The sequence below is a fragment of the Pleuronectes platessa genome, chromosome 20 (genome assembly GCF_947347685.1).
Source record: "Pleuronectes platessa chromosome 20, fPlePla1.1, whole genome shotgun sequence".
NCBI lineage: Eukaryota > Metazoa > Chordata > Actinopteri > Pleuronectiformes > Pleuronectidae > Pleuronectes > Pleuronectes platessa.
Window position 1 is genome coordinate 11,803,159 of NC_070645.1, and position 15,211 is coordinate 11,818,369.

A 15,211-nucleotide genomic window follows, 5' to 3' on the forward strand; every position below is an offset into this window, starting at 1 on the left:
TGGCTTGATTAAATAAAAGTACATTTCACAATATGTAAGTGTTAAGGTACTTGAGTAAATAAGAAATAATGCATGTGTTGCCTCGGGCCCTATTTAGTTTTGTATCCAGTCTTGCATAAAGTAGGATATGATTAAATAATAACTGACAATAAAAGAAATAGTTTATTATTGCTGATTGAATTTATTCATCTTTTTTACTTGTAAAGCACCTTGTCACTGTGAAAAGGCCAATATAAATTAAGTTTATTCTTTATATTATTATTAAAAGAAAACACATCGCAATCAAGTATTTATAGAAAACATTTAGTTCAGTTTGAACGTTTATAATAAAGATATAATAATTGTTTTGAAAAACACAAAAAAGATAATCAGCAGCATATGGAGTGTAAATATATACCTTTTTTAAACAGTGATCACAAAAAGTACAAAAACTAACGACATAGAAATTCTGACTTAACAACAATACCAATCTTGAAATTACTCCAATACATGTATTTACCAAATTTTCGTATGTCACAAATTTTATAAATTTTAATTTGAAAGTAGTACCGGAAGCAATTTGTGTGCCTCTATCGTGAGTAAATTGCTGTGAACATCCGGAAGTACCGCAGATCGGATGTAAATCACGCGACGCGGAAACAAGCGATATGGACGACGGGTAATGTAGTCGGAGGAAAGATTACCCGAAATGCAACAGCACTGAGGGAAATACCACCAGGCGGGCAATAGGAAAAGAAGCAGCACGCGAGGATTCGAACTGTGACGTTTGGCACATAAACAGAACTAAAGCAGGAGAAAAGAAGAGCGGAAACAAAGCGGACTTCAGTTTAAAACCCCTCCGTGTTCCTGTTTTGATGTTCCGAGTCTAGATTAAACCGCAGATTCGTCTCTCTCACGCCGGTGTCACTCATGGCTAACTAGCGTGCTAGCTGTGATGCTGGATCATCATCGGCTAAAGGCTGAAATCCAGATAAGCTGCTCGGTGATTAATGTGAAATAAACAATGTCCGGCTTCAACTTTGCATCGGGGACCCTCGCGCCAGCCACCGCGGGCGGGGGGTTCGCCTTCGGAGCAGTGACCAGGTGATGACATATTGTCAGTTAGCATACTTAGCTAGCTCTGCCCAGAGCCGGACCAAACCGGTGTTTGTATGTGAAGTCTTGTTTCTCTAGAAGTTGCGTGACGTTTTGTTGAATAACACGTCACCGATTCTCATTTAGTTTGTTCTATTTCTATTACAATGCATTTAGTAAACAGTAGGTGCTCTTCAAATCAACTGTTTTGAGTTCCCAAATGTCTCTTAAGCTCAAATCCGCATGCGGTGTTAATTTACAAGCTCCATCACTAAAGTGGTTTGTCAATAAATTGTATTTCTCTTTGTGTCATCAATCCAATGATAGATGATTCCTCCCTCCTATGTTTTATTCTGATACCCTGTAAATAAGTTCCCTGTCTTTCCTCCCGTCCAGTGCACCTGCAGCCAGCACCGGTGGCTTCTCCTTCGGGAGCGCTCTCGGCGCAGCGACAGCTCCCCAGGCCGCCACAGCCAACACCACCCAATCCCAGGGCCTGGGCGGCAGCCTCTTCGCTCAGAAACCCGCAGGAGGGCTGTCGTTCAACACGCCTGCCCAAACTAACACCATCCCACAGGCCCAGTTCGCACCTGGTATGAAAATAGACATTTCCTGCCACCGCTTGGGATCAGATCTCACTGTGTTCAAATAATCAGACCTGTCGTTTGTCTTCCCGAAGACCAAACCAATTCAATCTGATAATTTGGATACGTTTGATGATGTTTGAGTGTTGTGGGAGAAATCGCGGAGTCAGGAGGGGCTGAATGAATGAATGAATGTATGTATGTGCAGCACACAGGTCTACAACGAAGGAGCTGTTTTGTTTATGGCCTCCAAAAAATCAATGAATAGTAACATGGGTTGCAGCGATTATCCAAATCCACAGGTTCAAATCTAGTTTTTTATTATATTTTGAGTGGAGGTTTTAGACCAACTCTGAATGCGGTCACATTGACACATTGAGGACACATTTGCCTCTGTTCAGACCTTTACTTAGCGCCGACCCCAGATCAATCAGGATGGATGAAAATACTGAGTCTGAACAGGGTCAAAGACATCATCAGCAACATAATCCTTGAAAAGATTCCTTGTACTATGGCACCTGCAGCCTTATCTCATAATGTGTTCTTGTTCCCCTTCAGGCACTGCTGCACCCAACACAGGCCTTACATTAGGTATGTTTGTGTTTTTGAGATGTTTGAGCATTAGGAAATTTGAAAGTTAACTAAGTTATACTTAATTTGTACCTCTACAATTCTCCTAGGTGCTCCAGCCACCTCTGTTGCCCCCGCAGGCTTTAGCCTAGCTTTCAACAAACCCACCGCCTCAGCAACACCATTCTCACTCACCGCCTCCGCCCCCTCGTCAGCTCCTGCTGGGGCAGGTTTAACGTTTGGGTCAGTCCTGACATCCATGGCTCCGCAGCAGCCTGCAGCCACAGCCTTCACCCTCGGTCTTGGTGCAGCCACAACAACCACCACTGCAGCCTTAACAGGCCCATCACTGGGCGGGGGGCTCTTCTCCAACACAGGCTCTATGGGTGAGATGCAGAAAGCTGGCAAAACGAGAAAATGCATATAATTTAAATGAAAGTTTTCTGCAAAGATAATTTTCATACAGAAGCTCATCCTTAAATGTTTTTGTAGTTTTATGAATGCAGCCAAGAAAAGTTTTTTGGGACCTTAACATAGAACTATGAGGACATGTAGCTGCAGTGGTTTTGATAATATCTCAACTGTCTTTATTGAAGTCTGTCTTTAATATAAGGTGTTTGCTTGGTTTTGTAGGTTTGGGACAGACACTTGGAGGAGGCAGCTTGACGTTAGGTTCTCTATTAGCAACCTCCACAGCTGTATCAGTGGCCCCTGCCCCCAGCCTTGGCCTGGGAGGAGTCGACTTCAGCACTTCATCAGAGAATAAAAGTGACTCATCGTCTGGAGCCAACGCACAGTAAGCATTATTATAATGGAAATGCTTGATCGACTGTACAGTAGTATAAAAAAATGTTACCAGCTGTTTGTTTTTTCTGAGACGCATTTAATGGCTTTCTATCCTGAAAAACATTTCCTCTCTCCCTCAGGGACAGTAAAGCTCTAAAAGATGAAAATTTGCCCCCAGTCATTTGTCAGGATGTGGACAATTTCCAGTAAGTGTTGCTGCGTGTGCATTTATTGCTTCAATGCAGACATGGTTGATGACTTCTTCCTGTACCCATGTGTTTTTCCAAGTGCTGGCACATGGATTTGCAAAACCCATCATTCACATTTGATAAATTATAAACATTTGCTGGTAGTGCCCTGGTGATGTATAAATGGAAAATAGGTTTTCTGTTGTCTTAGTATTTTCTAATGGTCTTTATATTTCTTTCTATAGAAAATTTGTGAAAGAGCAAAAACAGGTTCAGGAGGACATCAGCAGGATGTCATCTAAGGGCCTCTCGAAAGTCCAGGATGACATCAAGAGTCTCAAACAGCTTCTCTCTGTCAACGCCAGTGGTCTGCAGCGCCAAGCTCTGGCCATCGACAAGTTGAAGCTGGAGACGGCGCAGGTACAAACCGTACATGTCACACTCAAATCTAAGTGGGAGATGTCAGTGTTTCCCACACAATTAAATTCCATGTGAGGTGTTGGTGGTCGTGACAGTGGTTTACTTTAGCAGCTCTGTGCTTGTAAAATATCAAGTGTATACTCTGCAGAGCATGTGAGGGAAGGTTAGGCTACTTCAACTTATCTTAAATTATGAGGAAATGTAAATAATTGGAGGACTCTGATATTTCTTCATCTGTACTTGTCATGGGTCAACGTTACACTCAAAAAGTCTTACATTTTACTAATTGAAACCTGCAGAAACCCAGATTACGTCACCAAGCTTTTTCTGCCCTAACACAATACTTGATCTCTATGTTAAACTGTGTCTACATGTCGTTAGATGTTTTCATTCAAAGTACAAATAGAATTCACTGAATTTGCTCCAGTTCTACACCATAGTGGATATATGTGATATTTCCCTAAAGGTTATAGCTACAGAAAGATCTAATTCTTTGAGAGAGCTATAATTGTTTAGGTGGTCAATTGTGCTGTTTTCACACCATGACCTGAAATGTAGAAAGGGATCTAGAATAAATCCTGAGGTTATACAGAGTCCATCATTACAGAAATGTTATCATTTGCTCTTTTCCTTTCTTCTTAAGGAGCTGAAAAATGCTGACATAGCACTGCGGACACAAAAGACTCCCCCTGGACTTCAACATGAAAATACTGCACCTTCTGAGTAAGTAAACAAAGCGAATCAAAAGGGGTTGAGGAATAGTACAATCAGATGGATTTATGTATCCAAATCTTTTCACGTTTAACTCTGTTTTGAAGGAAAACTTTTGGATTTGACCAAATTTGATCTTCTGCGTTAATTCAAATTTTGTCTGTGTGTAGTTATTTCCGCAGTCTGGTTGAACAGTTCGAGGTGCAGTTGCAACAGTACCGCCAGCAGATAGAGGAGCTAGAAAACCACCTGACGACACAGAGCAGTGGCTCCCACATCACCCCTCAGGGTAAGCAGGGTTTTCTCAAGGTGACCTGGATTCAGACCAGCCTAGGAGGGTTGAATGGCATGCAACATTAGGTGCTGCAATTAAGTCTCATAACAAAAGGGAAAAGAGGGATGAGAGGACATTTGCATTTTCTTTAATGTTAAGTTATGTTTAATTTCCAAGTTAAACTCAGATCGAACTACATTGCCATTCATTATTTCTTGCTCTTTTTTTCCACTACCTTTTTTAATTCAAAAAACTAATGTAGTCACAGATAATGATATTTTGGGATATTTCCTTTCCAGACTTGACCTTGGCCATGCAGAAGTTGTACCAGACATTTGTTGCTCAGGCCGCCCAGCTCCAGTCAGTTCATGAAAATGTCAAGGTCAGTTCTTTACACCCAGCTTTGTCTGAGATTGTTTTAAAAATTGTTCGGATTTTGTAATAGTTTTAAAATTAGTTTACTGACGCAGAATGCAAAGGCGTTCATGTTCATCAGCTTTAAGTTGAGTAAAATGTGATTATCTTGTAAAAAATTCTGTTAAATTGTCCAGATTCCAAACCCAGTGTCATGGTAGTATAATGTTGTGTAACTCACTTTTTTCTTTTATCCTCTGTCATATTTCACATTGTAGATCTTGAAGCATCAGTACCTCTCCTTCCGCCGGGCCTTCCTGGAAGACTCCACAGACGTCTTCGAGTCCAAACGGGCCTCCAACAGGAAGTGGCAGAGCACACCGCGAGTCACAACCGGGCCCGCGCCATTCTCCAGTGTGCCCAACGCCGCAGCAGTTGCGATGGCAGCCACGTTGACCCAGCAACAGCAGCCAACTACAGGTCTGACTGCCTTCAAGTTCTAGAAAGTTCTCAGCTTCACCTTGTATAGAAGTATGAAGTATGAAGGAGCGAGAGGAGGGGAAAAAAACAATTATTTGAGAGGACAGATGATTTTGGGAACAAAAAAAGTCAGAAGGGCACAGACACATGATAACAGGAAATTAAAAATAAAAAAGCCTTAGCTGGTACAAAGATAGCGTCTGTACTTTCTCCAGTGAAAGAAAAGAGGGAGAAACGTAGAGATGAGATAAATCTGTCGTTAAACTCCGACAGGAAACCCTTGTGCTGCCTTACCATATTGTCTCTGACTGTTAGGCCTGTCTGTGTAGTGCGCCTTACAGTAACACATTGACATTTTATAGATGGCCACAATGTGAATTCAATACCAGTGTCTGGCAGTGTTGGTATGAAACCTGAACATACAGACAACGAATGTCATACATACCCTGATAATACAGCCAATCCCTTCACCGGTTTCTTCCCTTTGTCTCCGTGCACTCTCTAATAGGATGTGAGATATGAGGCTGAAATTATTGAAGAAATTAAACAGTACAAGAGAAAGTCCAACTATCTCTATTGTATTAACTTGAATCTAAGTTATTTATTAGATCTTCTGTATCTCATTGAGTCGAGATGTGTCCGTTTTGTTTTAAATGAGCCGAATCAGTGAAGGAAGTTATGTAGTTGAATTGGACAGTTTCTTTGAAAAAGAATGTCGGGTGATCAGTTAATGTTTAAATGATCAATTTATTGTAATGTGGCTCTTAAGTAAGGAGTCTCCGATTGATTGTTGCCAAGTGGCATCAGTTTTCCTCACTGATTCTCAAACATGCTTCTAATACAGAGCTAATATAAAGATTGTGATGCCACCTTTCATAGAAGCTCAAGCTTCTCTTGTTCTTACCATATGGGTCCAGGCTCAAATAAAATCTATATGAATAGTTTATTCAACGCAGTATTAATATCCAGCATAAGCATAAAGACGACGACTGAGCAGTATGAATCGCTGCCTCCTGTGTTTTACAGGTTTGTTTGGGGATGGGTTCAATCCCCCAGAGTATGTAGATGAGCCCTACACACTAATGTTATGACCTTATAGTTTCCGCCACATCAGCACGCAGTGGTACACAAATACACTTTTACCTAAACATTTAACAAATGACTTGGTTAAGTAAAGTAGTGTCCATGATGGTTGTTGCCCACATCATTGATGTGCTGAACACATTTTCAGCCTTTTTTGTAGGCTTTGATTTGAATGCCATTTCACTGGCATATCAGGGCACCCACTTTGAAGCGACTCCATATATTAGCATGTTTCTGATGTTGTTTTTTTGGTAAACTTTGAATGATGTGTGGTAAAACTTTGAAAGCAATATTGTAATTGGTTCAGGTTACAAAGGCAGCATAGTTTAATAATTTTTGCTAAAACTGCTAATTTCTCCATTCTTTTGACAATACTCAGAAAATTTGCTCAGAAGCAAAAACAGGTTTTCCCCACAGAAAAATACATTTGATCACGTAGCAGGGCATTCAGACGCCATTCTGAATTAGCATTTTGGTGATATAATCAGGTGCTGAGTAGGAATGGGAATATTCTTTACATCCATTGCTTAACCATAGATCGCACACACAAGGCTCTTCACAAAGAAGATCCAGATTCACTGTCAATATTTAGCATAAGTTACCATCCCTATTGCCAAAGAGTGTTTTATTCTCTAATATTTGACTGATAAAAGAATGATCACTAGAGATATTCCGATGCCTTTTTTTTATCTCTGATACTGATTTTGATACCTGGATAATGACACCTTTTAGAGCTGATGCCAAGTAAAAATTTCGGATTTCCAAGGAGAGCAAATTGCAGTATTATCTGGGCAAAAATAATCTACTTTAAGGAGATGGTATCGGATAGTATATATAGATTTTTCTGCCATGTCGGAGGCATTTCCAATGCTGGTAACGGCACATCTGTACTGATCACAAGTGGATGTCTTAGTCTCTTCAGTATTTATTACCTATTTATTTCTAGTTTATTTTTGTAAATTTCTGTAGCTTATACTTCGAACGGCAGAGTGGCAAGTATCAAAGCACATAAAACACTAACCACGCAGCTTTACTTCAAGCTGTTTTTCTCGTGTGACTGTTGTATTTGTCAGCGCGGTGGATGATTGTGCAGCCAAAAGCTTGTTTGAAGTCTGTCTCTCATCAGACATAAGCTGAAAGGTGCCAAAAGACTCAGGACAGAAACTATTTAATTGCCTGAAATGAAAATTTAAAGAAATGTTCATCCATTCCTGCACACATACCTAATCTTGTGGAAGTGAGACTGACAACATTTAAAGATTAGCCCATTTCTTTATCACTGGATACACAATTTTTTTTTATATAATCAAGTGTTGTGAACAAAGATCAGAAGTTGATCATTTAGGCTTCATGTACAAAATGAAGAATCTGTATTATCTCACCATTGTGTTGGTTTGCTTGTCCATTGTAACTTGATTTAAGCTGTTTCACATAAGGGCTACTGTCAAGTGTAACCGGGGCTGGTTCGTTTTATATTTCAAATAAGTTCACTGAAAAGGCTTAAAGTGCTGTTCACAAGGTGTAATTTCAGGTATTTATCCAAGGTTGAGGTTCTTTGTACGGACTTTGGCGAGATTGAAGTGTTTGTAGTTGAGCTGAGGTAGTCTGGTAGTTTTTAGAGAGAGATGTTTGCTGCTCACACTGGTCCGTCTGTGCCAGTGAGATCCATTGGTGCCAAATGAAACAGACCGGGTTGTGGTCAGATTATCTCATTATTGTCGCACTGTTTGATGTCGAAAGATTATTCTGATGAGAGCTTTTGGCACACAGGAGCGAGGACAGAGAAATGTGGTTCATCAACATTTGTTAATTTCTCTCTAGGGCTCTGCTTGCTAGCGTCCTCCATTTCCGTAACAAAACAATGCAACATAACTGCCTTACTCTACTAATCAAGAGATCAAGAGCGCATGTAACCTGTCATGCTGATAGTGAGCGCCCTCTGCTGGATCACAATGCACCCTCCTTCAGTTCAAATATGAATTCCTATATTGCTGCAACTCACGTGGCGATACTCTCCTGATAAAACACCTGCTTTGGACATTCCAGTCCTCTGTTAAACAAGTTATGTGGGATTGAGAAATAGTTTCCGACTGAGCTGGATGTCTGTTAGCTGAATTGCAGAGTTGCCCAGTAACGTTTACTTTCGTGGTTTAGCGTGGACGTTAAAGTATTGTCTTCCAAATCTCTACATTCATACTTGACACTACAACGATAATAGTAATGATTTATATGATATAGTTATTGGTCTGTCAAAGCTGGTTGGGCCTTTAAGGTCATTTTAGATATCCTCTCAATCTCTCTCAGTAACATGTACAGTATTCAAATGCTGACTGTTATATTTTCTCGAATGCCATTACAACAGCAGGGGGGATCCCATTTATCTCCTTTTTTTGGTAAATGAAGGAATTACAATGTGATTTTATTACTTTCTTGAGTATTGGCGCCACAATTTGCCTACAGTGCTCAACTAAACGTGAGTTATTCTGAAACCAGAGAATCATTAATGGCTTGTAGGGTATTTTTCTTCTTTTTTTAGTGTGTGTGTTGAGCTTCAGCAGAGCAGTTCACCAAAATGGGCTCATGATCTTTAAGATCCAGACGGTCTGGTCTTTTGAATGGTTGGCTGTTACTGTTTGGAATGTTTCTTTCCTTTTATTACGATCGTATGCTTACATTATGCCTTTTTTGCAGTGGTTTTTCTACATGTGGAGCTACGACTACCGTTACAGGTTTTCATTGTTGGGGTGGGGAAGTGGGTCAGTCTCTTGTGATGTGTTGTGTGCCAAGCTACACCTTAATTGATGTTGACCTTAAGACAACACTACTTCATTAAACATTCACCTCACCTACGTCAGACTTAATCTATGTATTTGCAGCCTGTAAGCATGTCCGCATTTATCCAAGGTGTTGTCTCTGTCATTTTTTATACCTCAAAGAATGTCTATGAATACACTGAAAATATTTAAACAAACACAAACCACAAAGGTTGGTGTGATCCTGTCGGACGAATGGCCCATATTAACCTCCACAGGCAAACTAACATATCAATAATTTATTTTGATGATTTCACAGAGAGGCAGGTACAGATGCCAAATCCACAGTTCTTATCTAACTCTTGAGTGCTTTTACTTGTAGATGAATGTGTTTGAACCTATATAACCAATGCCTGTTGATGCAGTATAGTTAATATATAATATGGTGTGCCTTTTCAAACTATATTCAACAGTTGTGTGATTTTTTTCTTCTCGGTGTATGCTAGTTCATTCACTCTCAGAAATTCTAAAATTTTTTGAAACTTGTCTAATGCAGTAGCAGTTAGCAATTAACAATCAATCCTGTTCAAAACTGTTTGTTTGTGTTTTAATGTAAGTGGACTTGCATATTAAATTGACAATAAATCCATTTTTAAACAAAGAAACGTTTGTCCTTGTTTCTTTTTCGACTCAAGTTGATGTAAGAATGCAGACTAATTGGACATTTGATTGTACAAAAAGAAAAAGTAATTGCAGAGAGGAAAAAGACAAGTTTCTGAGTGAAAGAACTAGCAGCAACTTTTTATTTCCACAGTCTGGCAGCAATACTAACTGCACTGCAATACCAGGGATAGTAGTCTAAAACAATATTTCTAAAGGGCATATATTCGTGAAAGCATTGTGCATTGCGTGATTTTTTTGCAGATATACTGTGGTAATGATGCATATATGGGATTACAGAGTATTTGCTTAGCAAACACAACCATGGCATGGTGGCTAAATGTTTTATATCTACTGCAAATAGTTTCTTTGAGGTAAACCTATTCTTAAAACCCTGTTTGATTTGGATTCCTTAATTTTTTTTATATAGAGGTAAGCATTTTTACAATGTGAAAAAATAAGTCCGTTTCAAGAGACAGTAAATCAAGTTACGAAATTTGTTTTTTTTTGCCATGGTGATCGTTCCTGCCAAATATTTTGTGTCAGAGGAGAGGAGGAACACAATTGACCTCACACACAACACATTCAGAGGAGTAAAGGATATGCTCTCTCTCCGTGCCTTAGGGACCACGGCACCCTTGGGGGCAGGGTTTGGAAACCCCTTTGCCTCGGCAGTGGGCAGTAGCTTGGGCTCTTCTACCCTTGGAGGTATTACCTCAGTTATTTATTTTTTTTAATGAATGTTCCCTTTAACTTTGCCCTTTCCTTACACACCCTACTATCCAATGTCAGACAGGTATTATTGATAGAGCCTTTGTGTTCTTTTGTAACGTGTGTGTGTTTGTGCGTGATTGTGTGTTACAATCAATGGTAGCAAAGTGCGTTCACACCACAAGAAAACAAAAAAAAAACATGCCACATGTCACTGTTTACATTCACATGTGACTCATTTGGTGGAACATACATTTGGCTGAATAAAAACCTGTCGAGTTATTCTAAAACAAATGTGTGTATACGCTACTCAAACATCTGGCAAATCCACTTGACAGTGTGGGAACAAGTGGTCTGAACGCACACAATAGTTGGTGTGTTCTCTTGTGGCTGGTATGAAAACCCTGTTTTTCCCCCTCACCCTCCGTCCTTTGCTTTGCCATGCAGTGCTCTGTGGGTCAAACTACAGTGTCTCTCTCAGAAGCCAGGCTGTGTGAATGGTGCTGTTATTGATCAGGCTGTGGCATTTGTTTTTGCGTACGTGTGTGCTAAAACCTGCCTGTGTTCCCCCTCTGAGGCGCTGCTGCTTGTGTTAGTTTCCGGTGTATCAGGCCCACACGACTTACACCCGTGTTACTTTTCCCCACAGGTTTTGGTGGTGGGCCAGGATTTGGTGGGGTGGGGACTGGGGGTTCTTCTTTTGCCTTCTCCTCCACCAGTAAGCCCACAGGAGGCAGTCTGAGTGCAGGTACATACATACTGTATCTACCCCCCTTCATACCCAGACCCCCAGAAATGACAGTCGGAACAGACTTCACTAGTCTACCTCCTAAGTTGTTATATTTCTCTAAGCATATGTCACTTAGAAGAAATTGGACATGCTTCCTATATAAACTAAATTAATCCTCAGCTTCAAAACAATGTACTACCACTGTACTATTTATAGTTTTTCTGCTGTGAGAAGCCAGCAACGCCATCCTTTGAGTGTGCTGGCAGTTTTCTAGATGACAGTTTAGGATGGGGGGTTTTTACACCAGATGGACAAAATCTGTTCACAACTTAGCAAAAGTACTAGAATCTCTGTAGCACCCTGGGTATTCTTTATTATCATTTGCTTGCTCCATTGTTTTAACTTATCTTACATTGTATCTGTCCTCTGATGTGTGTCTCTGCTTTCCTAGGCTTTGGCAGCAGCAGCACCTCAGGCTTCAACTTCAGTAACCCCGGCCTCAACCCCTCGGCCGGCCTGACCTTCGGCGTGTCGAACCCACCAGCCGCAGGCTTCGGCACAGGAGGGCCGCTTCTCCAGCTCAAGAAGCCCCCTGCTGGTAATAAAAGAGGCAAGAGATAGGAGCAGGGGAAGACAGAGAGAAGCCCTGCAACTGACCAGCTTGGGGTTTGCACAGGGTAAAGCCTGGTCTCCCAAAAAGCATACAATCATACAATAGTCCTCATAGAAACAGCAGTCAAAGAAAATGTAAATCTGATGAAATCATCAGGAACTTGATTGAACATAGCAGCGAACAGCAACACAGGATCATAAAATCACATTGACCAGCTTGTGTCATCTTTCGTTCTCACACTGTTATGTATGGCCCACTGTTCTACATTGATTAGATTTAATTGAGTATTATTCCAAATTTCAGTATCCATACATGTAAATATGGTTGCCAATATTTACATGTCCTCTCAGTTTTTTGTCAGTTCCTTGGGCCTTTATATTCATTTACTCTGGGTCAATGCGGTAGATGTCTTTGGAAAGGTTAAGAATAGCGACTCCATGAATGTAAATATGAGTTGCAGAGTTGGATCACCTCAAAACTTAATGATCTGGAACGCTGCTATGCTTTTTGGGTTGCCAGCCGCGGACAGAGTTGGGTCAAATACACGTCCTATCAGCTCTGTGAGGAATTGCTTTATTCTCAACATTATACAAGGATGGATAAGCTTTTTGCGCTTCGAGAGGCACAGTGCGAAAACATTCTGTCAACTGGAAACCTACACTGAAATGCCTTTCAAATGACGACTGAACCCAAGTCTTGTCCAAGGAAGGTTAAGATAAGGTGTGAGGAGAAGAAGGTCATAGGGTATTGGTTGAGAACAGCAGAGCTGGGGTCAGTGGGGGTTATCTGATTCCCGATAGTTTTTTAAGCCACATGAGAAAGTCCAGGGTGGGTTTTTGGGGGAAGCACAGTTTTATTTTTGTACCAGGTTGAGAAAGAGACATTGGAGATGGGGTAAAAAAAAAAAAGGGGGGGGGGGGGGCTACCACCTCGGGATCTAGTCCACATAACCTGTGTTGTTTGTTTTTCTCTAGACTCCATCCTTATAATTGTTTAATTACTTTTGAGACACATTCTGTTTTCCCTGTGTACCACTGTAAGAAGTCGGGAGAGGAAACTGCGATGTTTGTGTTACACGGCTCCCGGAAGATGTTAAGTCAGCTGAATCTAAAAGGGATTCTCACGAGCAGATTCTACCCAAGCGACTACGTTTATAGACATGCTAGAACAAGCTTGCACTTGCCGGTGTATGTGACCTGACAGTGAATGTGCATGTGTGTCCATCATAGTTGCTCGACTTCTGTTGTGGTTGTGTGGCGGTTAATCAGATTTTTTTTAAACTGTCCAAGTCTTTTCTGATACCAAATACTGGTAGTTGTTCTAATCCCAGTCTATGTAAACCTGTATTTTCAAGAAGCTGTTTAATAATAAAATCTTCAATATGACGTCTTGCCTGTTTACGCCATCAGTTCTATAAATGGTTTAGACGCAGAATGTCAATGTGTTTGTCCAAATGTGTGTCTCTGGGTTCGCAAACGGTTTAACTTTAATTTGACAATAAAGACTCATTATAACAGATAATGAACTATGTCAACGTTGCCTGCATCTACTTAATTTACACAGCCTTGCACAAAGAAACCTCTTAGACAACTAGTAGAGTATGTTTCATAAACTCAATGGATAGTTACAGAGTGTCTATTCCAGCTCAACAATTTGTAAAAGTCAAATTCAGTTGATTCTTGTTTATATAGAGACAAATTATAATATGATCTTGATTCAAGTTAGAGCAAGAAACCTTAGACAGACCTGGACTCTGGGTACACAGACGTCTGTTTAGAATGGTTTGAGTGGGGAGAGGGACCAGGAACATCTGTGTATACTGGTCTACTCAAGAACTGCCAGATTTTTTTTTTTTGAATAACTAGAATAGTACTCAGTTCTGCATACCTCTGCCAAGGCCCAATTGTCCCCTTAAATTAAATCAAGTTGCACAACGTTACCCACACTCATAGATTTAATCGAGATCTGTGGATTATTCCCCTGGAGAATTGGTGAGATCTGCTGAGGGTTTTTTGTGTGATCATGTTAACAAATGGACACATTGCATTAAGAGAGGCGGTGGACTAGGTGCAGAAAAATTGGACTATGGGCAGAAAGTTACGGACATCAGACCGGAAGGTCTCTGGTTCGACTCCTCGCAGTGACAATAAAAAAAACATACCTGGATGGACAAACCCTGGATCTGTTCGAAAAGTCCAAATAGGACTTTCCCTACCCCCGCTGTGTAAGTGCCCCTGAGCAAGGCACCTTGCTCCCCGGGCGCAGTGCATGGCTGCCCACTGCTCTGTGTGTCCTGCTATGTTCACCAGATGGGTCAAAAGCAGAGAACACATTTCCCTCATCTGCATGTAGTGTGACTGTGCATGTGTTTTGGATCAATAAATGTATCTTATCTTAACTGTTATTATTTGGGGTTCAGCATGTTGCCCAAGGACACCTCTGCAAGGGCTGGGATTTTAACCGCTGACCTTCTGATTAGAGAACTGAAATGCTCTACCCCCTCAGCCACAGCTTCCAGTAAGCTCCTGGGGGTGGTAATGATAGTAGGTGTACTAAGAGAAAAAGCACAAACTACGTTATCCATCCAACCATCTCTTTCCTGACGTGTCAAGTCAAAAATATCTGCTGTGACGTGCTCCTAACTGTAGGGGGCGGTGATGAGCTTCAAGCGGCCTCCAGGACTTGGTTAAAAAGTAAGGAAGAAGAGAGCGCCGTTGCTAGGCGACCTTGCTGCACTACACAAGAGCTGATCTGACATCAGATCCACGGAGTATGATCCCCTTTATTTGAACCAGCCACGCATATTCCAGCACATATTACTGCGCCCTTGACGAACACAATTCACCACTGTACCGTGCAGGTAACGTTAGTGTGTTTATTTAGTATTTGTAGTATTTCAGTCAGAAACAAATTTATTTTTAACTCTAATGCAAACGTTTGACAAAGTTCGAGGTTTTAAGTTAAATGACGTTTTGTACATGAATGCAGAATAGAAATGTTATGCACAGTTATTTACCACGTCTTTGATCGTAAGCTAAACAAGATAACGACTTTAATGCTACACTAGACTCAATAAGTTTCCTTATTCCCCGTCTTTACTGTGGATTCAGCAGCTGTCACTGTAAACACACCACCTCTGCAGCAGCTAATGCTATATTCAAAGATATTATAATTTTGTTATGCAGCGAAAAATGGGGAAAGGGGGATTTTCTTTTTTATT

At 40.8% G+C, this 15,211-nt stretch overlaps 1 protein-coding gene across 2 annotated transcripts; it reads left to right on the top strand.

Moving 5' to 3' along the window:
• Window positions 1-627: 627 nt before the first annotated feature.
• On the top strand, window positions 628-13,521 carry nup58 (nucleoporin 58). 2 transcript variants are annotated; one of them, XM_053412380.1, is made up of 14 exons: window positions 628-1,083; window positions 1,471-1,667; window positions 2,217-2,249; window positions 2,339-2,614; window positions 2,862-3,024; window positions 3,155-3,220; window positions 3,448-3,622; window positions 4,266-4,345; window positions 4,504-4,622; window positions 4,907-4,989; window positions 5,240-5,441; window positions 10,562-10,645; window positions 11,298-11,396; window positions 11,830-13,521. In XM_053412380.1, exons 1-14 carry the CDS (start codon window positions 1,004-1,006, stop codon window positions 11,997-11,999), a joined length of 1,827 nt encoding a protein of 608 aa, XP_053268355.1. In that variant the 5' UTR covers window positions 628-1,003; the 3' UTR covers window positions 12,000-13,521. The 2 variants fall into 2 exon arrangements, with proteins under 2 accessions (XP_053268355.1, XP_053268356.1); XM_053412381.1 differs by lacking the exon at window positions 11,298-11,396.
• Window positions 13,522-15,211: the final 1,690 nt, after the last annotated feature.

Excerpts from the sequence above, each read along its gene's own strand:
- nup58 (XM_053412380.1), top strand. The coding sequence starts at position 1,004 with ATGTCCGGCTTCAACTTTGCATCGGGGACCCTCGCGCCAGCCACCGCG. Across the intron at positions 2,250-2,338 it reads CAACACAGGCCTTACATTAG|GTGCTCCAGCCACCTCTGTT; the intron begins GTATGTTTGTGT and ends CAATTCTCCTAG. Across the intron at positions 3,221-3,447 it reads CAGGATGTGGACAATTTCCA|AAAATTTGTGAAAGAGCAAA; the intron begins GTAAGTGTTGCT and ends TTCTTTCTATAG.